We start from the raw sequence: 26,556 nt of genomic DNA, 5'->3' as shown, positions 1-26,556 counted from the left end.
AAAAAAAAATTTTTTTTTTCAACATTTATTTATTTTTGGGACAGAGAGAGACAGAGCATGAACGGGGAAGGGGCAGAGAGAGAGGGAGACACAGAATCGGAAACAGGCTCCAGGCTCTGAGCCATCAGCCCAGAGCCTGACGCGGGGCTCGAACTCACGGACCGCGAGATCGTGACCTGGCTGAAGTCGGACGCTCAACCGACTGCGCCACCCAGGCGCCCCGACTTTCCCCCTTTATTATAAAAATACACTAAAATATATTATTCTTACCAGAAAGCCAACTTTGTATTTCTTTTTTTTATAGTCAATGATATTTTACTTTATTTTTTTTAATATGAAATTTATTGTCAAATTGGTTTCCATACAACACCCAGTGCTCATCCCAATAGGTGCCCTCCTCAATACCCATCACCCACCCACCCCTCCCTCCACCACCCCCCCATAAACCCTCAGTTTGTTCTCAGTTTTTAGAAGTCTCTTATGTTTTGGTTCCCTCCCTCTCTAACCATTTTTTTTCCTTCCCCTCCCCCATGGTAGAACACCACTAAGTTAAGTTTCTCAGGATCCACATATGAGTGAACACATATGGAGTCTGTCCTTCTCTGTATGACTTATTTCACTTAGCATAACACTCTCCATTTCCATCCACGTTGCTACAAAAGGTCATATTTCATTCTTTCTCATTGCCACGTAGTATTCCATTGTGTATATAAGCCACAATTTCCAACTTTGTATTTCTAGAATGCATGCTAGCCTACTTGGTCATGGATTGTTCTGGTGATACATGTTTGGTATTGACTTGTTCATAATTCTTTAGACTTTTTAATCTGTTAAATTCTTTCCTACTTCCTTTGACAATTTTTGCTACTGGGTTCATGCTAACTGTATAAAATGAATTAGGATACTTTTTCTACATTCTGGGACAGTTTGAACAGCTTTAAATATTTTCACCTTAAAATGTTAAAACAATTCTCCTGTAAAACACCTGGACTTGATGTCATTTTTAAAAAGAATTTTGGGATGCCTGGGTGGCTCAGTCGGTTAAGTGTCCGACTCTTGATTTTGGCTCAGATCATGATCTCATGGTTGTGAGATCAAGTTCTGTGTAGAAGTCTGCACTGACAGCACAGAACCTGCTTGGGGTTCTCTCTCTCCCTCTCTCTCTGCACCTCCCTTGCTTCCCACATGCATGCACACACTCTGTCTCAAAATAAATAAACTTAAAAAGAATTCTTCCATAATTTTATCAAAGACTTCAATGATTTTCTATTGCATATTTCTTAATTTTTTTAGTGTTTATTTTTGAGAGAGAGAGAGACAAGAGTGTGAGTGGGGGAGGGTCAGAGAGAGAAGGAGACACAGAATCTGAAGCAGGCTCCAGGCTCCAAGCTGTCAGCACAGAGCCCGATGTGGGGCTCAACTCACAAACCGTGAGATCATGACCTGAGCTGAAGTTGACACTTAACGAACTGAGATACCCAGATGTCCCATATTGCATATTTCTTGATATGATTTTTATAAATTGTTTTCTAGAAAACAGTTTATTTCATCCAGATTTTCAAATTTATCAGAACAGGGTAATAAAGAATTTAAAATATTAAAAAAACACTTTTATTTATCCTAATAAATATTTTTATTCTTTACAAGTTCCTGGCTTCTATTTTTTGGCTATGACTATGTATTTTCTTTTTCTTCTTCAGTGTTTTGAGAATATTGATCCTGCCTTTAATAGTAGTTACCTTGACATTTTTGACAAACATGCCTTTATCCTTCTTTTCTCTGTCAAAGGTAATTTTGATATGGAACATTTTGACTCTATTTCTCATGAAAATATGGAAGACTTTACTCACTAGCTCTTCCATCTGTGCTTCAATCTCTGGGCTCCATTAATTCTCAGTTTTTAACATCAGTTTATATAGTTTATCCAAATATCACTAAATTATTGCTTTTCCCATTTTTTATCCTTTTGAAAAATTTAACACTTCATTTTACAAATTTACAATAATTAATTACATTTATTTATGCTTATGTGATTTCAGTTTCACTAGTCTTGTGGTATGAGGTGGATTTAATAAATCCAATTTCCCTTCATGTCTAGGTTGGTTGGAATGATTTAAGTAAGCAGCTTCTTGTCTCAAGACATGGTATCCTTTCTAAACACTTACATATCTGAAAATGTCTTTCTTCCATTGTCTTCATCTGTGAAAGCATCTTCACTAGGTATAAATTCTTTAAGTAAAACTTTCCCTCTCCAAAACATGAGAGGGTAGTTTTCTATCAACTTCTGGCATTGCATGAGGCTAACTTGGTTTTTCTTCTCTTGCAGGTAACTGGCTTTTGTTTGTTCTTGCCTTTATCCTCATAATACTTAGAATCAAATTACAGTTCATTTTTAAATTATAGGATGCATCTAATTATAGAATGCTTTTCTCATTTATTTTTCTGGAACACGATGTGCTCTTTCAATCCATACATGCAGATCTTTCTTTGGTGCCCCAAAATCTTTGTTCAACTATATCTCTGAGCAGTACTTTTGCTCTATCTGTTCTGTTCTTTTCTTCAGAAACATCAAATACGCCAGGCTCAAGTGCCAACCTTTGCTCTTCCATCGGCTGTCCACTCTCTCGTTGGTACCATCTCAAGGTACTTGTGAGAGCTACTCTTTTTTCTCGTGACACTGATTCTATCTTTTGCCATATCAGTGATGGTATATTTTTGTGTCTGCTGTGCATTTCTCCTTCTGCATTCTTTAGTTCCTAAAAGTGTCACCATACTCAACCTGTTCTCTCTTTATGGCTTTCTGTTTCTGCTTCACAAACAGCACATTTTTTATACTCATCTGAAGAGGCCCAAGCGTTTCCTGAAAATTTCTCCATTTCTGGAAATGAGAATATATACTGATACAGCATAATTTAGGACAGTGCTCCTTTTCTGTGTTTCTCAGTATTCTGTCCCAACTCCCACCATCTCCATCCACCTCACCCAGACCTGTGGCTACTTCACCCATCTTGGGTTATATAGCAAGAGATATCCCTGGGTGTTGGGAGACTAAGATATTTTTATGTTTTGTTTTGTTTTGTTTTTTTAAACCCATCTATGGTACATATATAGTTTGGTGATGATTAAATTATTTTGGAAAAATAATAGAAAAAATTCTTTACTCTGTGAACAGCACAATAAAAAATCAGTTTTTGTGAATCTAGGATATACACAAAAGTTATGGTATGAGGATGACAGTTAAAACTTATATACTCTTGGGGCGCCTGGGTGGCTCAGGTGGTTAAGCTTCCGACTTCGGCTCAAGGTCATGATCTTATGGTTTGTGGGTTCCAGCCCCACGTTGGGCTCTGTGCTGAGGCTCGGAGCCTGGAGTCTGCTTCTTATTCTGTGTCTGTCTCCCTCTCTCTCTCCCTTGCCTCTCCCCTTGCCTCCATTCATGCTCTCTCTCTCTCTCTCAAAAATAAACATTAAAAAGATTTTTTTTTAACTTACATACTTTTGCTTCTGAAAGGGGAAATTGTTGATATTTTGAGAAAGAATGACAACATGATCTAATCCTCTTTCCCACATAAACACCAATTTTATTCCAAATAATCACATAATTTAAAAAATTTTCCTAAAACACTCTTACAAAAAGTAACCCCAGTATCACTAATTCTGGAAATTCCATTTTGTACATTAGTAAGTACTACCTCAACTGAACTGAAACAGTCCAAAAATTCCATAGCTTCTATAGATTCAACTTAAAAGTGAAAAAAAATTATATTTTTCATGATAAATGATGCTACTGATAACTTTACTTGGTAGACTTTTAGTTACTTTGGTGATTTTTACAATCTTACAAATAAGCAACACATATATAATTTATATAAAATAATATTAAGCTATTCTAATGGCTTGCACTGGAGGCCAAGGAGTTGCATTTTGTTAAACCCAAATTGAACAGAGTTGAATTTAAGTTAATACAGAGAAAGGCATGCTCTGGATGTGTTGTCCTTTGCATTTCTTGAAGCATCAGATGAATTGTAAAAAGTTCAAAGAGCTTCTTATTACTCCTGGAAGAGAATGAATACATTAACTTAATTGCACACACTTAGGGAGTTTATCTGGAATGGCAATGAGCAATCATTTACTTGTAAATGTGGGCAAATGGCACCTGGTTTTCAACATAGTGCAGAAAATATGTAACTAAAGGATTAATACGTCAAGGCAAACAAAAAGGGGTTTTAGGAGAGAAGCCTAAAGTGGAAAACTATTCAAGGAAAAAAAGAATATGCTCTATGATCCTGAAAACTGAACCCTATTCACCATTAAAATGCTTGAGAATATTTCCTTCCTCACAGTTAGAAAAATTAAAATACTTGATCATCTTATTTTAAGTAAGTAGCAGAACATTGGGTTACCTTTTGACTTAGGTCAAAAATACCTTTTCAACCAACCTACCTGTAATTATCAGTCAGTAATTTCATTTTCAATCAGAATAACATCTGAAACATTTTTCTCATTTCCTTGTCTATATATATTTACCTCCTGAAAGAAATTATCAAATAACCTATATAACCACCTGCTAAATACAAAATGATTCACATCTTTGTGGTTTTAAAGATTTACTTCAAGACCTGCTTGAGCGTCAGCTATTCCCAGCCCTCCATTTAGAGATTTGTTCTAGCTCTTTCTCTCAGTCTGAAATGAACGTAAGCTATAAAACACATCGAGAATAGTAAAATGCTTTGGCTCAAGGATATACTTGCACTTTGGGAATACATAAACATAAACCCGTGAATTAAGAGCCAAGACCAAATTAAACCCAAGTAATGTTACTGCAGCTTCAAGGCACTACAGGTAAACTACAACATGTCTTCCTGAGAATTTACTGATTACAAATCAAGATAACCATGGTACCGTCAGTCTGCAAATAAAGGAAGAAAATTAATTGATAAGTTTACCTGACATTTGTCCCAAACTAATAATGTATGAGGTTTTATTTTGACAATTAATAACTTACTGTGGTGTGGTACAGTGTACTAAGCACCAAGCAGAACATGTGGACCTACTAGCACACATCTACAAATAATTTTAAGATGTATTATATTTACTATTCAAGTACACCGAGGCCAGATAAAATACCTAGGTTCATTATCATGCAAATCACAGGGGAGAGGAAAGGAATGGGGCAGTGGAGCTGAACCAAAATCAAAATTTTACCATTATAAACATGGGATGAGTCAGGTGTTTAATTTGCCTCAAAAGAAACACCAGAAAATACCTCAAGATTAGGAAAATAACGCTTAAAACTATGTCCTTTATTTATAATTTAGTAACTGGTTATATCGAAGTTTGCATCAGGGGAAAGAAGAAGAAATGCAAAAGCCCTTAATTCTCACAATAAAATCCAAATTAGTGGCATAACAAGCCCATAATTCTGCTTCATTCTAATTCCCTAAATTCATTTCAATACATCAATAAGGATTTGCATATATACTATATACTTTTATTACCTTTTTTATTTTCACCTGTGGTATTACAGAGTATCCGTGTGCAGTAAGTCACTCTGATACTACCACCTAGTTGCTAAAAACTGCTCTTATTTTTACATACCCTGTGGTACTTAAAGTTTGTTTAGCAGAAATGAACTATGGAAACAAGACGTTTCTAGATGGATACTCCAATTCTCATGTTACTGAGTATGTATCTTGGACATGCATTAATATTTTATGATTCTCAAGTTTCTACATCACAATAATACATCTTTCATACAAAATTTTAGAAATAAAAAAAATCTTACTTGATTTTGGAAAGTTTCTGCAGAATAATACTGAGCTTTTCTAGTATTTGAAGATCAAGCTTAGGGGTTCGAAGCAGCACTGAGCAAGTACGAAAAAATAAAGTGTTGCTACAGGCTTCCAGGAAAGGCTGCAAAGATTCTGCAAAACAAATTACCAGTGCTTTACTGTTAGGGAGTAGATTAAAAAAAAATTAAAAACAAAATAAACCTGAAGTATATGGGGGTATTCATAAATATTGGTTTGGATTTTCATTCTTTTCATACTTTGGGCAAAAATATCATCACCTGAAAAATTAAAGTCTCCACTGGCTCTTGTTGAACAATGCAAACCAAAAATAAGATTATCTTCCCTAATATCCAACTTCCATTAGCACTTAGCAGAAATTCCATGCTTGAAAGAATCGGGGAAAGTCATTTCTTCAGTAAGTTCATAATAGTAGACTGAGTTTAAACAATTAGCAATAAGAAATATTTTTGGAACAGCAATTTTTTAAAAAACCCTACCTTTAAGAATTTCATTTGTGTGTTAATGACAATTTACATAATCAATGGCTAGGGAATAACGTTTTAACATAAGAGCAAAAGGGTGAAAAGACTGAAAATATTACAAAATAAAAAAATTTTCACGTCTATGTAAAAAAAAATTACAAAACTTAAAAAGCAAAAAGTTCTAAAAAAAAAAAAAAAAAAAAGGAAATCTCAAACTTGAGGCAGAGGGATTGGGAGGAAATCCCCTTGCAATATATTTGCCAGAAGATTGATATTTTTTTTTTAGACTGATACTATTTTTAAAAAAGCTTTTATAATCAGTAAGAAAAGGATGGACCTAATATTTTTTTTTAGTAATGAGCAAAGGGCACAAGCAAGCAATCATGACAGAATAAATATAGAAAACATATTCAACCTTAGGAGTAATAGAATAATTAGAACTTGGCAAATGTGTATCAAAAGTCTTGAAAGGGTATATCCTTCGATTCAGCAATTCTGCCTCTAAGCCTGTGTCGGAATCAGATGTATACAGAGGTTTGTGCATATGGGCCACAGAAAAGTCTGTAATAGTGAGAACTGAAAGCTCTGCTAAAGTGGTTATGAGCTGAACACAGTAACGTATAAACATACTAAGATGCACATCGCTAGTGGGGCACCTGGGTGGCTCAATTGGTTAGGTGACTGACTTCGCTCAGGGCATGATCTCGTAGTTTGTGAGTTCCAGCCCTGCATCGGGCTCTGTGCTGACAGCTCAGAGCTGGAGCCTACTTCAGATTCTGTTCTCCCCCTCTCTCTACCCTTCCCCTGCTCACGCTCTGTGTCTCTGTCTCTCAATAATAATAAATAAACATTAAAAAAAAAAGATGTACATCACTAGTATTGGTAATTAGGGGGGCTTGAAAAGAAGCAAAAATCAGAGATTTTTAGACCATATATTATCGCCTTTAAAATAGGTAAATTCCCGTGTAAAAAGCCTCTGTAAAATTCAGAGGCTACCACAGTAAATACAGGACTTTATTTCACACAGGTAAATAAGTCCATAGATACAAAGGACAAAAAAATATGAGAGCTTTGTATAATCATTATTTTTGAATCCACAAGAACAGCTTGAAAGACTGTCTTTACTGAGCAAAATATTCAATAATGAAACCAACGAAATCCATACTAGTAAAGTCAGAAGAATGTTGTGATAACAGATGAGAGGTGATACAGGCTGGCAATGGAGCATGATGACAATGGTCACGTGTCCTCTGCATATTACCATGTGGTAAAAAGTAGGAGAAAAAAATTAATACTTTCCCCAGTATTACAGCAGTCTAACCCAAGTATGGACTAAACGGACTTCACCAAGTCCTGTGTTATGTGTGTGTGTGTGTGTGTGTGTGTGTGTGTGTATGCCTATGTGTGTGTGTGCATGCATGTGTATCTCAGTTATAGAATCTTTTTTTTATTTGATAAAGAATATGAATGTTTAATAAACCAATATTCAAAATAGTTACACACATCTGTTTTCACTTTATGTGAATTAAAAAAAAAATCACATTGTGACAAATCTTATAACCTTAACTTAAAATACACGAATATTAACATTTACTAATATGTTTACACATCTTATTTACATCATCAACAAATCTGATGAAAAACAGTATATGTTATTTTAACACAGCAGGTTTTGATCAGTCTTTGAAAATTGATCCAGGAATGTGCACTGCATTTAGTTAAAAAACATTTCAACCTTTCTGAACTCCTAGAAGTTACCTACTCACACAAAATATTCCAAAGCCTCTGTTTAAAAATTAAACAAAAACAGGAGCAGCTGTATTTCATCTTAAAAGACTATAAAACTGCTTTGTTTAAAAATATGAAAATTCTTATGGTATTTTTTAAGTGTATGCTTTTACTTTTTGCATCAAAATTACTTAAATGAACATTAAGCATCTAATAAAAGTCATAAATATTCTATCATCTGTGATATTGTGTACTTCGTGATTTGAAACAGCTACAAATTAGTTCTCATATAATACCTTTATGAGGTAGGGCCGGTAGTAATCCCATTTTACAAAGGAGGAAAATGAGATGTGCCTATACGCTACTGAAAAGACTGAAGTTAAATTTCTTTTCTTAAAAACCACACTTTCTTATTAGCCTACCTAATTTCTTTTACAAGTGAAAAGGCCTGTTTCAAAGCAGGGGACTGGAGAGGTTGGGAGAAGTGTGTCATTCAAGTATTTCTCAGCAAAGTAACTTCTATGTTGGATACTTAATTAAGGGGGGAAAAATTAGGATTATGGGTTACCTGAATGCATCTACCTAATCAACGGAAGTTACTAACAGAACTGCAAAATCCTTCACCAACATGGTACTTTACGCTTTTTAATTTTTCCTGAAGTCGAAATACTGTTTCTTTTTTTACTCAGAGGTCTTCTAAAATTAAGATCTGAATTATAATCCTGATGGTACACCAAGAGCTCTTTAGTGCATTTTACTGCTCTAAACTTTAATTAGATACCAATATATTTCCCACCACTGACCACTAGGTAAGTTAAAACATTATAAAAATACATTAAAAAAAAAAAAAAAACGAAATGAGATCTCTTCTCAGGTTCGTCTCTGCACAAAGATGTTTCTGTAAACACTTTTAAACCAGTATCTTAAAATTCCAATTTATTCAAGTATCTCTTTTTTTTTTTTAATTTTTTTTTTCAACGTTTATTTATTTTTGGGACAGAGAGAGACAGAGCATGAACGGGGGAGGGGCAGAGAGAGAGAGGGAGACACAGAATCGGAAACAGGCTCCAGGTCTGAGCCATCAGCCCAGAGCCTGATGCGGGGCTCGAACTCACGGACCGCGAGATCGTGACCTGGCTGAAGTCGGACGCTTAACCGACTGTGCCACCCAGGCGCCCCTCAAGTATCTCTTTAAACATATGTCTACACATTAGAAAAAATTGGGGCAAATATGTAAAGTCTTGAAATTCTCATCTGTAATTCCATGAAAATCATTTACAAAAAGCTATTTGCCTTTTTTTTAAAGCCTTCTCAATACCATTTCTTGAGAAGCAGAATTCCATCTTGCATTACTATTACTTTGCATTGCAAGTTTTAGCAATTTCTATTGGGTATTTAAACTAATTTTTCCTGAATTCTCCCTTCCCATTTTCTCCCTCTCATCATTGCATCATTGTCACACTGTTACTAGCTGACAAACACTAGGGCTAGTGAGACTCATCTTTCTAAGAAATTAAGTTAAAGGCATGGCACTTTTTCTTCATTGCAAATGCTAAATACAAGGCCAAATTCACCTTCCAATAAGGAGTTTCTTAAATGTGCTCCCAATAGAGGGGTGGGGGGTGGGGGAGAAGCTCCACTGCTACAATATAAACATACCAGAAAAGAAGATCCAAAGAACTGTGAATCAAATACAAGCAAGCATAATTCTTAAGATAGTTCTATTATCCTGGGAAGGGAGGATCAGTTACAGAATCTTCTTAAAGAATGAAATATAGGTTACAAATATAGCACACATAATCTACAAATAGCATTAAAAACAGCTTCATTAAAAGCAGCTTCATTAAAAAAATGCACACAGTTTTATTTCAGATCCTAAGACATATGATTCATGTCAACTCTGAACAGGAAAGTTATATATATGGCTAATATACTTGAAATTAATGGGTAAAGAACAATCATATAAGTCACTGCCAGAAAGACCACTGAGGGTTCTTAACATACCTATAATTTACAATATTGATGTTTTCAATTTAAAAGCGTAGAAACCACATAAGAAAACTATAATGGTTTTTTGTATAGTAGACCCTTCAACTCGGATTTGAACTACACAGGTCCACTTACACACAATTTTTTTTCAATAAACAGTGCAGTACTATAAATGTATTTTCTCTTCCTTATGATAGTCTTAGTAACATGTTTTTCTTTAGCTTACTTTATTGTAATAATACAGCACATAATACATATAACATACGAACTACGTGTTAACCAACTGCTTACATTATCCGTAAGACTTCCAGTCAACAGTAGGCTATTAGTAGTTAAGTTTTAGGGGAGTTAGTTAGAAGTTCTATGCAGATTTTCAACTGCTTGGGGGTGGGTAGTGTAAAGGCATGAAAGAGTGTATCTTCCTTTATTTTACTACACTGTAAATGTAAATCAAGTCTTGGAATGAACAAAGCACACACATTTAAGGGCTATTACTAAAAGCCCCAAGTAAATATTGCCAAATAAAAGTGAACTTCCTTGTATGACTTCTATAATGGAAAAAAAAAAAACAAGACCATCCAAAAACTTTAATACATCAGCATACTTAAAATGTGAAGCTTGTATAGATCTTTTAAAAGTAAAAGAGATTCACTGGTTTGATTTCCAGTCACTCTTAAACCTATGAGAAAGCCATAAAATAAAGAGAAAGGAAATTCTGGAATTCTTTATGTACTGGGTTAGGTTTAACTGTATGACTGAAACTCTACAGTTTTAACATTTTTCAATTCTACAATGTTCAAATTAAATACATTTTTTTAAGCTTAGAAGAACTTCAATTTGAATAAAGGTGGCTAGTACAAGAGTGGGAAAAAAAATTGAAGGCCCAAAAGGCCAGGTGACTTGTCTTCTAAAATTCATGTAACACTGGACAAATTACTCAGCATGTCTTCACGGATTTCTACATTAAAATGGAAAGATAATGACTGAGATAATTTCTCTCCCCTAATACCTAGTCGTATTGATCAAAAATTGTAAAAAAAAAACCAGTCCCCTCAAAAACCTCTTACCTATAACAACCAAACACAAACACAGAAACAGAAAGGGGCAAAAATCAAGGTCACAAACTTAAAAAGTTCTCGCAAATGGTCTAGGATAAAAACATAAAGTTCTAGAGTGGAGAAGAGTTAGAAGTGTGGCCAGGATCCTAGCATACCTTCATCATCCTTCTTTCATATCACACACTGGGGTTGACAAAATCTTGGGAATTCTCACTAATAACCCCCAAATCTGAAGAGGAGCAAATAAAACAGCTGTTACCTTTTCATTCTTCTGACTGGGAAACAGAGAGGGGGGTTACCAGGGTCAATTTGAAAATGATGTTCCTGAGCACACACTACACTGGGGAACAAGTCTGAAGCCAAAAGAATTTCTCTGTGGGAATAGGATACTCATACCTCTCACTTTCCTAATTAGGTGAAATAAACCCAAACAAAATATTTAGCCAAATCTCAGAAGTGAGAACACAGTCCTGATAATCTAACAGCATGTCATTACTACACCCATGGGCCACAGAAAAAAATGTATATATTAAGGAAAATGGCTTTTAAACTGTAGCTCAAAGGAGAAAAGAAAACTGGACTTGGAGAGGATGGTAAGAAGACAGTGCCTCACACCCTTCTATGAGGACACACACAAAGTATGGACAAGGAAGTCCAAGCAAGAACAAGATTGATTTAGAAACAGTACGGCAACCTGGCATAAATATTACATCAATCAATCAATCAATCAATCAATCAATAAGAAAGGAACAAAACAAGCACAAGATAGTCAAATGTAAAAGAAGACACAGCTCAAAGAACAGAACAGTTTTCCTAAGAGTTTTGAGGTCTATATTAACCTAATAAAAACATGGCTAATCAATAAAATAGGAAGAGATGACAAACAAGATTTTAAAAAGAAAAATTTTAAACCACCATTAAAAAACTGATAAATTTAAAACATCACAAAACTGAAATGATACAGCTGAAAATTATATTACTATCATAAAAATCTGAGATAATTATAGAGAATACAAATGAAAATGATGGAAATAAATAATCAGAAAGAAGTCAATATATGGAAGACCAAAAAAGATCCAAAATAAGATTCAAAAAACAAAAAAGATGAATATATAGGAATGGGGGCGAGGGGGGGGGGGTGGGAGGACAAGAGAGGGAAACAAACCATAAAGACTCTTCATGATAGAGAACAAACTATGGGTTGACAGAGAGAGGTGGGTGGGAGATGGGCTAGGTACATGATGGTACTAAGGAGGGCACTTATGATGAGCACTGGGTGTTGTATGTAAGTGATAGATCACTGAATTCTACTCCTGAAACCAATATTACAGTGTATGTTAACTAATTAAAATTTTAAAAAATAAGGAGTTAAAGTTAATAAAATAATATATATTACAGTTGACCCCTGAATAACATGGGAGTTGGGGTGCTGACCACCCCTGCACAATCAAAAATCTGTGTGTAACTTCTGACTCCTCAAAACTTAACTATTAACAGCATATTACCGACCGGAACTCTTACCAATAACAAACAGTTGATTAACACATACTTAGTATGCTATATACATTACATACTGTATTCTTACAATAAAGTAAGCTAGAGAAAAAAAAATGTTAAGAAAATCATAAGGAAGAGAAAATACATTTATAGTACTATACTGTATTTATTGGAAAAAAAATCCACATAGAAGTACACAGGCATAGTTCAGGGGCACCCGGGTGGCTCAGTTGGTTGAGTGTCCAACTTTGGCTCAGGTCATGATCTCACAGTTTGTGAGTTTCGAGCTCCACATTGGGCTTGCTGTTGTCAGCACAGAGCCTGCTTCAGATCCTCTAACTACCCCCTTTCTGCCCCTCCCCCACTCACACTGTCTCAAAAATTAACATTAAAAAAAAAGTGGACAGACAACAGCTCAAACCTGTGTTCTTCAAGGGATCAACTGTATATATGAAATACTAAATGAACAAAGAAATGGATCTCCAGATTGAAAGAGCACAATAGTGATCCAAGAAAATTTGCTTCAGAACATTCAACAGCAAGATATACCCTAAACTTCATAGATAAAATAATTGTTAGCCAACCAAGCAAAACAATAAATAAATTACCACTAACGGAAAAAACAGGTTGTCCTCTGACTTCTCTGCAACAGTAAAAGCATGGTTTACAAAGTTTTGAACAAAAGAAAGGGAGATCTAAACTTACTCTACTCAGGCAAGATCTTAAGTACAAAATGCCATCATTTTCAAACATGAAATGACTCAGCACCCCGCAAAGCACTTCCTAAATTGGGGAAGGGGGAGTGTGGGACACACATGGGGGAGGGAGCAATTAAGAGATTGTTCAAAATTATGAACAAAGAAATGTAGAAGTTACAGTAAAAGAACTTGAATAGTGAATATAATTGAATGTAAAATTAAAATAAAGCAAAATAATAAGAAAACTAATATGAAGCACATGTACAAATTGTGGTCACAGAATGAAAAATATAAACTGTGATAATGTAAAAAAAATAACGTAACTATAAAAATACTCAGAAATGGAGAAAGAGAGATTGAAAGTGCACTATTGCTGATGTCTTCATCTTTTTTGGATGGGAGTCAATACTGTCTAAAACTGAAAACAGTATTTAAAATCCAGTATACATTTAAAAATGACTACAATGATAAATTTTATGTTTTTATTTTATAATAAAAAAAAGACTCAATGCTTTTTAACTTTTTTTTTCAATTTTTTTCATGTTTTATTTATTTTTGAGAGAGAGAGGATTTTTACCTTGTTCTTAACAGAAGGAATTTTTGATACAAAATATAACTCAAATCCATTTCATCTTTCCTATTAAACAGATTTAAGTATGTACACTAAATGGTTTTAATGTTTATTTTTTATTTTTTTATTTTTAAAAATTTTTAATTTCTTTTTTTAATTTACATCCAAATTAGTTAGCATATAGTGCAACAATGATTTCAGGAGTAAATTCCTTAATGCCCCTTACTCATTCAGCCCATCCCCCCTCCCACCCCTCCAATAACCCTCTGTTTGTTCTCCATATTTAAGATTCTCTTATGTTTTTGTCTCCCTCCTGTTTTTATATTATTTTTGCTTACCTTCCCTCGTTTTCATGTGTTTTGTATCTCAACGTCCTCATATCAGTGAAGTCATATGATATTTGTCTTTTTCTAAGTTCGCTTAGCATAATACCCTCAAGTTCCATCCATGTAGTTGCAAATGGCCAGATTTCATTCTTTTTGATCGCTGAGTAATACTCCATTGTATATATATACCATCTCTTCTTTGTCCATTCATCCATCAATGGACATTTGGGCTCTTTCCTGTTTTTTTTTTTTAATTAAATTTTTTAATATATGAAATTTATTGTCAAATTGGTTTCCATACAATACCCCATGCTCATCCCAAAAGATGCCCTCTTCAATACCAATCACTCACCCTCCCCTCCCTCCCACCCCCCATCAACCCTCAGTTTGTTCTCAGTTTTTAACAGTCTCTTATGCTTTGGCTCTCTCCCACTCTAACCTCTTTTTTCTTTTTTCCTTCCCCTCCCCCATGGGTTTCTGTTAAGTTTCTCAGGATCCACATAAGAGTGAAAACATATGGTATCTGTCTTTCTCTGTATGGCTTATTTCACTTAGCATCACACTCTACAGTTCCATCCACGTTGCTACAAAGGGCCATATTTCATTCTTTCTCATTCCCACGTAGTACTCCATTGTGTATATAAACCACAATTTCTTTATCCATTCATCAGTTGATGGACATTTAGGCTCTTTCCATAATTTGGCTATTGTTGACAGTGCTGCTAAAAACATTGGGGTACAAGTGCCCCTATGCATCAGCACTCCTGTATCCCTTGGGTAAATTCCTAGCAGTGCTACTGCTGGGTCATAGGGTAGGTCTATTTTTAATTTTCTGAGGAACCTCCACATGGTTTTCCAGAGTGCCTGCACCAGTTTGCATTCTTACCAACAGTTCAAGAGGGTTCCCATTTCTCCATATCCTCTCCAGCATCTATAGTCTCCTGATTTGTTCATTTTGGCCACTCTGACTGGCGTGAGGTGATATCTGAGTGTGGTTTTGATTGGTATTTCCCTAATGAGGAGCGACGTTGAGCATCTTTTCATGTGCCTGTTGGCCATCTGGATGTCTTCTTTAGAGAAATGTCTATTCATGTTTTCTGCCCATTTCTTCACTGGATTATTTGCTTTTCGGGTGTGGAGTTTGGTGAGCTCTTTATAGATTTTGGATACTAGCCCTTTGTCCGATATGTCATTTGCAAATATCTTTTCCCATTCTGTTGGTTGCCTTTTAGTTTTGTTGATTGTTTCCTTTGCTGTGCAGAAGCTTTGTATCTTCATGAGGTCCCAATAGTTCATTTTTTTAAATTCCCTTGCCTTTTAATTACCTTGCCTTTGGGGATGTGTCAAGTAAGAAATTGCTGCGGCTGAGGTCAGAGATGTGCTTTGCTGCATCTCAAAGCGTTTGGATTGTTGTATTTTCCTTTTCGTTTGTTTCCATATATTTTTTAATTTCTTCTCTAATTGACTGGTGACCCACTCATTCTTTAGTAGGGTGTTCTTTAACCTCCATGCTTTTGGAGGTTTTCCAGACTTTTTCCTGTGGTTGATTTCAAGCTTCATCGCATTGTGGTCTGAAAGTATGCATGGTATGATCTCAATTCTTATGTACTTATGAAGGGCTGTTTTGTGACTTGGTATATGATCTATCTTGGAGAATGTTCCATGTGCACTCTCAAGAAGAAAGTATATTCTGTTGCTTTGGGATGCAGAGTTCTAAATATATCTGTCAAGTCCATCTGATCCAATGTATCATTCAGGGCCCTTGTTTCTTTATTGACCGTGTGTCTAGATGATCTATCCATTGCTGTAAGTAGAGTATTAAAGTCCCCTGCAATTACCACATTCTTGTCAATAAGGTTGCTTATGTTTGTAATTGTTTTATATATTTGGGGGCTCCTGTATTTGGCGCACAGACATTTATAATTGCCAGTTCTTCTTGATGGATAGACCCTATAATTATTATACAATGCCCTTCTTCATCTCTTGTTATAGCCTTTAATTTAAAGTCTAGTTTGTCTGATATAAGTATGGCTACTCCAGCTTTCTTTTGACTCCCAGTAGCATGATAAATAGTTCTCCCTCCCCTCACTTTCAATCTGAAGGTGTCCTCAGGTCTAAAATGAGTCTCTTGTAGACAGCAAATAGATGGGTCTTGTTTTTTTATCCATTCTGATACCATATGTCTTTTAGTTGGTGCATTTAGTCCATTTACATTCAGTGTTATTATAGAAAGATATGGGTTTAGAGTCATTGTGATGTCTGTATGTTTCATGCCTGTATCAACGTCTCTGGTACTTTGTCTCACAGGATCCCCCTTAGGATCTCTTGTAGGGCTGGTTTAGTGGTGATGAATACATTCAGTTTTTGTTTGTTTGGGAAGACCTTTATCTCTCCTTCTATTCTAAATGACAGATTTGCTGCATAAAGGATTCTCGGCTGCATATTTTTTCTGTTCATATTAAAGATTTCCTGCCATTCCTTTCTGGACTCCCAAGCTTCAAAAGAGAGATCAGTCACGAGTCTTATAGGTCTCCCTTTATATTTGAGGGCACGTTCATCCCTAGCTGCTTTCACAATTTTCTCTTTATCCTTGTATTTTGCCAGTTTCACTATGATATGTCGTGCAGAAGATCGATTCAAGTTATGTCTGAAGGGAGTTCTCTGTGCCTCTTGGATTTCAATGCCTTTTTCCTTCCCCAGATCAGGGAAGTTCTCAGCTATGATTTCTTCAAGTACACCTTCAGCACCTTTCCCTTTCTCTTCCTCCTCTGGAATACCAATTATGCATAGATTATTTCTCTTTAGTGCATCACTTAGTTCTCTAATTCTCCCCTCATACTCCTGGATTTTTTTCTTTTTCTCAGCTTCCTGCTTTGCCATAATTTTATCTTCTAGTTCACCTATTCTCTCCTCTGCCTCTTCAATCCGAGCTGTGGTCACCTCCATTTTATTTTGCAGTTCATTTATAGCATTTTTTAGCTCTCCTGCTGTTTCTTAGTCCCTTGATCTCTGTAGCAAGAGATTCTCTGCTGTCCTCTATACTGTTTTCAAGCCCAGCGATTAATTTTATGACTATTGTTTTAAATTCACTTTCTGTCATATTGTTTAAATCCTTTTTGATCAGTTCATTAGCTGTCACTACTTCCTGGAGATTCTTTTAGGGGATTTCTTCCGTTTCGCCATTTTGGATAGTCCCTGGAGTGGTGGGGACCTGCAGGGCACTTCCCCTGTGCTGTCTTGAATAACTTGCGTTGGTGGGCGGGGCTGCAGTTAGACCTGATGTCTGCCCCCAGCCCACTGCTGCAGCCACAGTCCGACAGGTGTGAAACTTCTCTTCCCCTCTCCTAGGTGCGGGACTCACTGTAGGGTGGTGTGGCCCCTGTCTGGGCTACTTGCACACTGCCAGGCTTGTGGTGCTGGGGATCTGGCATATTAGCTGGGGTGGATCGGTAAGGTGCACAGGGACGGGAGGGGCAGGCTCAGCTCGCTTATCCTTTGGTGATCCGCTTCGGGGGGGGGGGGCCCTGCAGCACCGTGAGGGAGTCAGATCTGCCACCGGAGGGATGGATCCGCAGAAGTATAGCGTTGGGTGTTTGCCAGGTGTAAGCAAGTTCCCTGACAGGAAGTGGTTCCCTTTGGGATTTTGGCTGGGGGATGGGCGAGGGAGATGGCGCTGGCGAGTGCCTTTGTTCCCTGCCAAGCTGAGCTCTGTCGTCTGGGGCTCAACAACTCTCCCTCCTGTTGTCCACTAGCCCTCCCGCTCTCTGAGCAGAGCTGTTAACTTATAACCTTCCAGATGTTAAGTCCTGCTTGCTGTGAGAACACACTCCGTCTGGCCCCTCTGCTTTTGCAAGTCAGACTCAGGGCTCTGCTTTGCCAGTGGGATGACCCTCCACCCCGGCTCCCTCCCGCCAGTCCATGTAGCACGCACCGCCTCTCCGCCCTTCCTACCCTCTTCCATGGGCCTCTTGTCTATGCTTGGCTGCAGAGAATCCATTCTGCTAGTCTTCTGGCGGTTTTCTGGGTTATTTAGGCAGGTGTGGGTGGAATCTAAGTGATCAGCAGGACACGGTGAGCCCAGCATCCTCCTACGCCGCCATCTTCTCCCCTCCTCTTTAATGTTTATTTTTGAGAGAGAGAGAGAGAGAGAGAGAGAGAAGGAGGGAGGGAGGGAGCCAGACCATGAGTGGGGAAGGGGCAGAAAGAGAGGGAGACACAGAAACCGAAGCAGGCTTTAGGCTCTGAGCTGTCAGCATAGAGCCTGACACAGGGCTTGAAATCACAAACCGTGAGATCATGATCTGAGCCAAAGTCAGATGCTTAACCAACTGAGCTACCCAGGCACCCCTTAACTAACTGGAATTTAAATAAAAACTTGAAAAAAAATAGATTTCATTAAGTAACATGTATAATAAATCCCATTTCTGTAAAAGTATTTCCATCTGCTTATCCATTCATCCATATTTTCACATGTACACAACAACAGAAAGGTGCCCGAAATAACATTTACTTAATGTTAATGATGGTTTTTTGTTTTTTGTTTTTTTTTTAAGGTAGGCTCCACAGCCAGCATGGAGCCCAATGACAGGGCTTTAACTTAAGACCTGAGCTAAGATCAACAGCTACAGATGCTTAACTGAGCCACCCAGGCACCCTGATGGTCATTTCTAAATGATAAAGTTTATGGTGATGCTTAAACAACAACAACACGCTTTCTACACTTCTTCGTAACTTGATTTTTTTCCTTTAGCTCTAAAAGTTTATTTATATTTAATATAAGGTTGTGGTTAAATATGCATAAAACTTAACATTTTAACCATTTTTAAGTGTAGAGTTTGTTAGTGTTAAATACATTCACATTGTTGTGCAGACATCCATCTCCAGAAATTTTCCATTTTTCCTAACAGAAACTGCACCCATGAAACACTAACACCCACCTCCATGTGTTCCCTCAGCTCCTGGCAACCAACATTCTACTTCTCTCTTTATAGATTTGATTATTCTAGGTATTTTGTGTAAGTAGAATCATGTAATATTTGTTTTTTTATGTCTGGCTTATTTCACTTAACATAATGTCCTCCAGGTTCATCCAGGTTGTAGTAGGTATCAAAATTTCCTTCCTTTTTAAAGCTGAATAATATTCCATTTTATGTATACATCACATTTTCCCTTGCTGCTTTCAAGATTCTCTCTTTGACTTTTGACAATATAATTATCATGTGTCTTTACTGTAGGCACTTTGAGTTTATCCTGAAGTTCACCGAGCTCTGGAATTTGGTGAACGTCTTAGATTTGTAAAACCATGTCCTTCCTCAAATTTGATAAGTTTTCAGCCATTATTTCTTCAAATAGATTATGAAGAGGCAGATTATTCTACTCTTTTCTCTCTCTTCTTCTGGAGCTACCATAATGTGTATATTGATTTACTTAATGATGTCTCATAAGTCCTTTAGGCCCTGCTCTGTTCCTTTTTCTTCATTCTTCTTTTTACTCCTCAGTCTCAATAATGCGTCTTTTTAAAAAAAAATTTTTTTTTAAGTTTTTATTTCTTGAGAGAGAGAGAGAGAGACAGAGAGAGAGAGAGAGTGCACGCAAATGCATGAGCAGGGAAGAGGCAGAAAGGGAGGGAGAGAGAAATCCTAGCAGGCTCCACACAGCGCAGAGCCCGATGCGGGGCTCAAACCCATGAACCATGAGACCATAACCTGAGCCAAAGTTGAGACACTTAACCAACTGAGCCACCCAGGGGTCCCTCAAATGCTCTGTCTTTAAGTTCACTGACTCTTTCTTCTGCCTGTTTGAATCTGTTGAAGCTGTCTAGTGCTTTTTCAACTCAGTTATTGTATTTTTCAGCTCCAGAATTTCTAATTGGTTCTTTTTATAATTTCTACCTCTTTGTTGAAATTTTCACTTTTTCATAGTTTTCCTGATTTCTTTTGGTTCTGTGTTTTCTTTTAGCTCTTTGAGGATATATAAGGCAGTTGCCTTACAATTTTTTTTTAAGTTTATTTATTTGAGAAAAAGAAAGAGAGGATCCCAAGCAGGCTCTCTGCTCAGCATGGAGGCCAACGCGGGGCCCGATGTCACAACCATGAGATCATGACCTGAGCCAATATCAAGAGTCAGATGTTTAACCAACTGTACCATCTAGGTGCCCCAAGACAGTAGTTTTAAAGTCTTTGCTGAGAGAATCTACTGCATGTTTCTTTAGGGATATTTTCTCAAGATTCATTTTGTTTTGTTTTGAATGGGCCATGTTTCCTGTTTCTTTGTATGCCTTGTAATTTTTGGCTGAAAATTTATTATTTGAAGAAACAGTCACCTTTCCTAGTCCTTGCAGACTGGTATGGAAGATCTCCTTCATTAATTAGCAGTCCTCTGGGACCTTGGGAACAGTGTTGGGTATAGGCCTAAGGTCTTCTCTGGTCTTTTTTAGGCATAAGTCCTGTCTGGGCCTGTGTGTGTGCTTTTTCTTTTCCCAATTTCCCCTGACTGCTTTTACATGTCTTAATTTTCCAGAGTCTCACCCCAGCTTACTCTTGAGACATTAAATGTTATACTGTATTCCTCTGTCCATAATTTCTTGTCCCATGCATCTGTAGGTCTACAGTCCCCCTGCAACTTTCAAGTGCCATGGTGCCTACCACTGCCTTTCTCAGCCTTCAGTCTGAGATCCAAGCTATTAGCAAACATCCTAGTCTGTACTCTAAGTCAGGCAAGAGAGAAACCAATCCTTTGGGCAACTGAGATAGGCCAGAATACTGAAGATTAGTTCTACCTTGTCTTTTCTGTCCCAAGGGAGGAAGCAAGGAATTGAGCCACTTCCTCCCATCTGCCCTGTACCACTCCAGGGATGGGATGGTGCAGAGGCAACAAAAAGGTAACAAAATTTCCTATAATTTTGATTATGGCTTTCTTGAATGTGTATTAGGTTGAATGCTACAGATCTCTGACTGGTTTCCAGAGCTCCTATAAAGTTAATTTAGTCTGTAGTTGTTAAATTGATATTTATGGGAGGAATGAGGGCCTGGAGCACCCCAGTATCCCATCTTGCTGATATCTATCTTTACTTGAATTTTAAAATAATAAACATACTTTGAATCCCCCAAAAAAGACTTTAAAGAAAACAGAATTTTTAGAGAGTAAAATGAAATTCAGTCTAAGTATGAAATAAAGTATATGTTGATTCAGTTAGAATGTAACAGAAAGTCTAATTTGTAGTCGCTTAATCAAACAGATTATTGTTTCTCTCTTAAGAGGTAGGCACTTCCTAGAACTGGTCAGGTACAAGACTATGCTATCAGAAACCCAAACTTTTCATTTCAGACTCTTTGTTTCTTCAAGTGTAATTCATGATCAAAAGGCTCTAGACAACAAGACAAAAAGAAGGATGTAGACTAGGAACAGTGCCAATCATCTGTTCCTTCTTATCAGAAAATCAAAAGCAAAAGGTTTCCAGGAAATTCTCAGTGAACTTCTAACTTCCCCTTCACTGACCACATGTGTGTCATGCATGTGGCCATTCCTGCCAGCAAAAGAGCTGAGAGAAGGTGAAGGAGAAAGATGAGAATGGTGATGGGGCAGCCAACCCATAATGTTTGCCACAAGGGGCTAAATTAAATTACCTCTTGAAAACAATTTTTTTCAATGTTTTCTTGAGTCACAGTATTTTATGTAAATTTATACTCCATACACTTGGTGGGAGGTGTTTAAATCTTCAATTTGAGAAAGGATTACCTAAAGACACAATCTCAGTGACAGGTTACTTTCAATAGTAAGGGGAGAGTGGCATAAGAACTCCCTACACCAACATTATACTAATATCTGACAAAATACTGTATTAGTGGGCAACTTAAGACAATAACCACATTCTTATAAATTTAAAAGTCAATCACTGAAATCTCTCAAGAGAATTATTTATCCAAGATCTGCCAACATTTCTAATCGTGGTATGTTTTTAAAAAGTATGTGCTATCAGCAATACAGCACAGTCTTTGATAAAGAATATGTCTGCAAATATTAGACATCAGCTTGTTGATAACTGACTAGAATACTTTACGCAGTTTACACACTAAGAATTTAAGTCTATATTTCCCAGGTAGCAGCTATTTTAATCTTTTCAGAATTCTAAGGCAAAGTGGTAATCAGAATAAAATTATTTCTAAATCAAACTCTCAACTCTCAGACATATTAACAAGTTATTACATGGGACAAAATGTGTAATATTTTAATAATAAGGCTTTTTTACTTCTAGCTCTGATGGTTCCAAAGTTCTAATATGGCAACATTCAACACCAGCCAAAAAAGTTCAGCTGCCCATCCTTGCACTGAATAAAGGTCACTAATACTTAAACAGGAAACAAGAGCAATAGTAAGAAGGACATGCATAGGTAATCTTTTGAAAACATGCAACTCTACATAAACTCCCCCCTTAAGTATTTTTTCCAAGTCTACCATCATTCTTTTTTGGAACAAGGCAGGTTGTAAAACACACTGAAGATTATTTCATGAAAGACGAGAGGGAGTCTGTCATGGGCCTGAGGTGGGGAAATGTACTATAGTACAGGGACAAGATCTCTCTCTGGAACAGGACAATCCCACACAAAGTGCTCAAATCCTTGGTCCTCCTTCTACTTCTTCATTCTTGAGAGAATTCCAAAGTTTCCTCCCATCCCCTTCTTTTCTTTCTTTTTTAATCCCTGGAACACAGTAAATGCTACCACCACTCTCTGCTCTGGAATCCCTTGGTTCTGGGGTCCTCAGTCCAAGGGAAGTTTCTCCCTTGCCTCTACCTTCTCCTTCTGAAAGACATTTATTTCTCATCACTGCCCTGGCCATAGCCATGTGATGTGAAACAAGTCACATCATTTCTCAGGGCATCCGGTACCCATTTATCTACAGGAATACCATGTTTTATTCACTTCATTGATTTCACTGATACTGTGTTTTTTTACTAATTAAAAGTTTGTGGCAAGCAAGCCTATCTGTGCCATCTTTCAACAGCACTTGCTCACTTCATGTCTCTGTGTCACATTTTGTAATTCCTGCTTTTTTCATTATGATTTTTGGCTATTAATATATTTGCTATGGTGATGTGATCAGTAATCTTTGATGTTATTTTAATTGTTTTAGGGTGCCACAAATCACACTCGTATGTAAGACGGTGAACTTCATTGATACATGTTGTGTGTTTTCTAACTACTCCACTGACCAGTCATTCCCTCGTCTCTCCCTCATCTCCTCAGGCCTCCCTATTCCCTGAGACACAACACTATTGAAATTAGGCCAATTCATAATCCTGTGATGGCCTCTACATGTTCAAGTAAAAGGAAGAGCTCAGGAAGGAAGGCATGCTGAAACCAAGATATGCCAAAAGCTAGGTGTCTTACACCAAACAGCCAAGGTGTGAATGCAAAGAAAAGTTCTTGAAGGGAATTAAAAGTACTACTCCAGTTAAGTACATGGATGATAAAGTGAAACAGCCTTATTGCTGATATGGGGAAATTGTGGTCTGTATAGAGGATCAAACCAGCCACAGCATTCCCTTAAGTCAAAGCCTAAACCAGTGCAAGGCCCTAACTCTTTTCAATTGTATGAAGGCTAAGAGAGGTGAGGAAACTGCAGAAGAAAAGTTTGAAGATAGCAGAGGTTGGTTCATGAGGTTTAAGGAAAGAAGCCATCTCCATAACATAAAAGTACAAGGTAAAGCAGCAAGTGCTAATGTAGAAGCTGCAACAAATTACCCAGAATGTCTAGCTAAGATAATGAAGATGGCTACACCATACACCAGATTTTCAGTGTAGATGAAACATCTTCTATTGGAAGAAGATGCCATCCAGGACTTTATAGCTAGAGAGAAGTCAATGCCTGGCTTCAAAGGTTCAATGGATAGACTGACTCTTTTGTTAAGAGGTAATGCAGCTGGTGACTTTAAGTTGAAGCCAATGCTCATTTACCATTCAAAAAATCCTAGGGCCTTTAAGAATTATGCTAAATCTACTCTGCCTGTGCTCTGTCAATAGAACAAAGCCTGGATAACAGCACATCTGTTAACAACATGATTCAGTGAATATTCTAAGCCTATTATTGAGACCTACTGCTCAGAAAAGAAAATTCCCTTCAAAATATTACTGGTCATTGACAATGCACCTGGTCACCCAACAGCTCTCATGGAGATATACAACATCCATTTGGCAGCCCATGTATCAAGAAGTAATTTTGACTTTCAAGTCTTATTATTTAAGAAATACATTTTGTAAGGATATAGCTGCCATAGATGGTGATTCCTCTGATGGTTCAGGGCGAAATCAATTAAAAACCTTCTGGAAAAAATTCACCACTCTAGATGTCATTAAGAACACTCATGATTCAAGGAAACACATCAAAATATCAATACTAACAGGAGTTTGGAAAAGGTTGATTCCAATCCTCATGGATGACTTTGAGGGGTTCAAGACTTTGTGGAGGAAGTAACTACAGATGTGGTAGAAAGAGCAAGAGAACTAGAATTCCAAGTGCAGCCTGAAGATGTGACTGAATTGCTGCATTCTCATGATAAAACTTGGAAAGATGAGGAGTTGCTTCTTATAAATCAGCAAAGAATGTGGTTTCTTGAGATGGAATCTACTCTTGGTGAAGACTGCTGAAATGGCAACAAATGATTTTAGAATATTCCATAAACTTAGTAGATAAAATAAAGCAGAGGCAAGGTTTGAGAGGACTGACTCCAATTTTGAGAGAACTTCTACTGTGGGTAAAATGCTACCAAACAGTATCACATGAAGGGAAGAGTTCATTGACGTGGCAAACTTCATTGTCTTATTTTAAGACATTTGCCACAGCCACCCAAAACTTCAGCAACCACCACCCTGATCAATCAGCAGCCATAAACATGGTGGCAAGACCCTCCAACAGCAAAAATACTACAACCTACTGAAAGCTTAGATGATGGTTAACATTTTTTGGTAATATGTAATATATATCTATATATATCTATATATATTAGAGTAAATGAGGAGGGAGGGGCAGAAGGGGAGGAAGAAAATCTTAAGCCAGCACAAAGCCTAACACAGGGCTCGATCTCATGACCATGAGATCATGACCTGAACCCAAATCAAGAGTTGGATGCTAAGGGAAGAGTCAGGATGGCAGAACAGCATGGAAGTCTTTTTGTGTCTCGTATCCATGAAATACAGCCAGATCAACACTAAACCATCCTGCACACCTAGAAAAGTGAATGAGGATTAACACAACAATCTGCACAACAAAATTCAGCAGGTACATGGCGTGGGGAGGAGAACTGGGGGGAAAGAGAAGCCGCAGAAGGCAGGGAGCTGTTTTTGCTTGTGGAGAGAGAACAGAGACAGGGGGAGAGTACAGGAAAAGCACTCCCCACTCCCCACCCCCCAAAGCAGCTGGAGAGAAAGTAGAAAAGAGGAAACAGCCACAGGGACTGAACTAAAAAGGGAGAAAGGAGAAAGCAAAGGGTGTAAATTCCATTAAGACTCTACAAAGAGGGGGAGTGCAGAGTCTGAAACACCGCAGCTCAGTACCTGGTGGTGCTCTGGTGGGAAGGGCAAATCCCCAGGAGAAGAGTGAGATCCGGGGATCCTCAGGCTACACAGGAGAGGCAGTTCCCCAGCTGGGAAGACATCTGGTAAAGGCTGTGTGGCCACCCCGCAGGCAAAAGTTCCACAATCACTGAACAACCACATTCACTGGTGCTGGAACAAGGTCGTTAAGGTTTGTGAAGCCTGGCGCTAGATGTATGTTGTGATTTTCCATAATCCCTTAAACACTGCTGCTACATGATCCTATGAACTTTTTCTGAGGCGGGTTTGTACCCAGCAGCAGTGTCTGGGCATTGGTAGCAGCACGTTCCTGCAAACATTCCTGGGTGTGGCCAGCATCTGGCCATTGCTCAGTGAGACTCTCCCTCAGGAGGTCTGAGCAGGTCAAAGTTGCAGTCCCTTAGAGTGAGGGGTCGGGAAACACAGCTGCATCTGACAGAAAACTCAGGAGGGAGGTGCCGCCTGGGAACCTGACAGTTTGGTCACAGACAGTGTAAAAGCAGGGGGCAGGTGGAAGCTGAAGACAAAGGACAGGTGTGTGATTGCTGAGCGGGAAGAGCACAGAGTTCTGATACTAGAGACAGGGTAGCTGGGTGACGCATTTTCACCCCTCCCGCACATGAGCATACATGCCTACAAGCCCCACAACAATCCACCCCAATAAGCTAATAGAGCCATCTAGTGGAGAATGGAGCTGTTACACTAAGCCCAGCCCAACTGGGCCAACCTCACACTTCAGGAACATCGCAAGACTCTCCGCCTGCTTAGTTAACAGACTACAAAATGCTTCAAAGTTTGACTTTTAGGGGAAAACGATGTAATTTCAATTGTATTTCAGGCTGTTT

The 26,556-nt window shown here is 37.7% G+C and overlaps 1 protein-coding gene across 6 annotated transcripts in view; it reads right to left on the bottom strand.

Moving 5' to 3' along the window:
* Positions 1–3,560: 3,560 nt before the first annotated feature.
* The window catches only part of CCDC138 (coiled-coil domain containing 138), a 147,580-nt gene continuing 124,584 nt past the window's right edge, over positions 3,561–26,556 (bottom strand). For all 6 annotated transcript variants that reach the window (XM_086701490.1, XM_086701491.1, XM_086701486.1 and 3 more), the window contains 2 exons: positions 5,786–5,924; positions 3,561–4,055 (listed from right to left, as the gene is read on the bottom strand). In XM_086701490.1, coding sequence (XP_086557616.1) covers positions 3,890–4,055; positions 5,786–5,924 — 305 coding nt within the window. In that variant the 3' untranslated portion in view covers positions 3,561–3,889. The remainder of the gene's footprint in view (positions 4,056–5,785; positions 5,925–26,556) is intronic.

Source organism: Puma concolor, chromosome A3 (genome assembly GCF_028749965.1).
Source record: "Puma concolor isolate L17-30 chromosome A3, mPumCon1.1.hap2, whole genome shotgun sequence".
Classification (NCBI taxonomy): Eukaryota; Metazoa; Chordata; class Mammalia; order Carnivora; family Felidae; genus Puma; species Puma concolor.
This window is presented reverse-complemented; position numbering and strand designations above follow the sequence as displayed.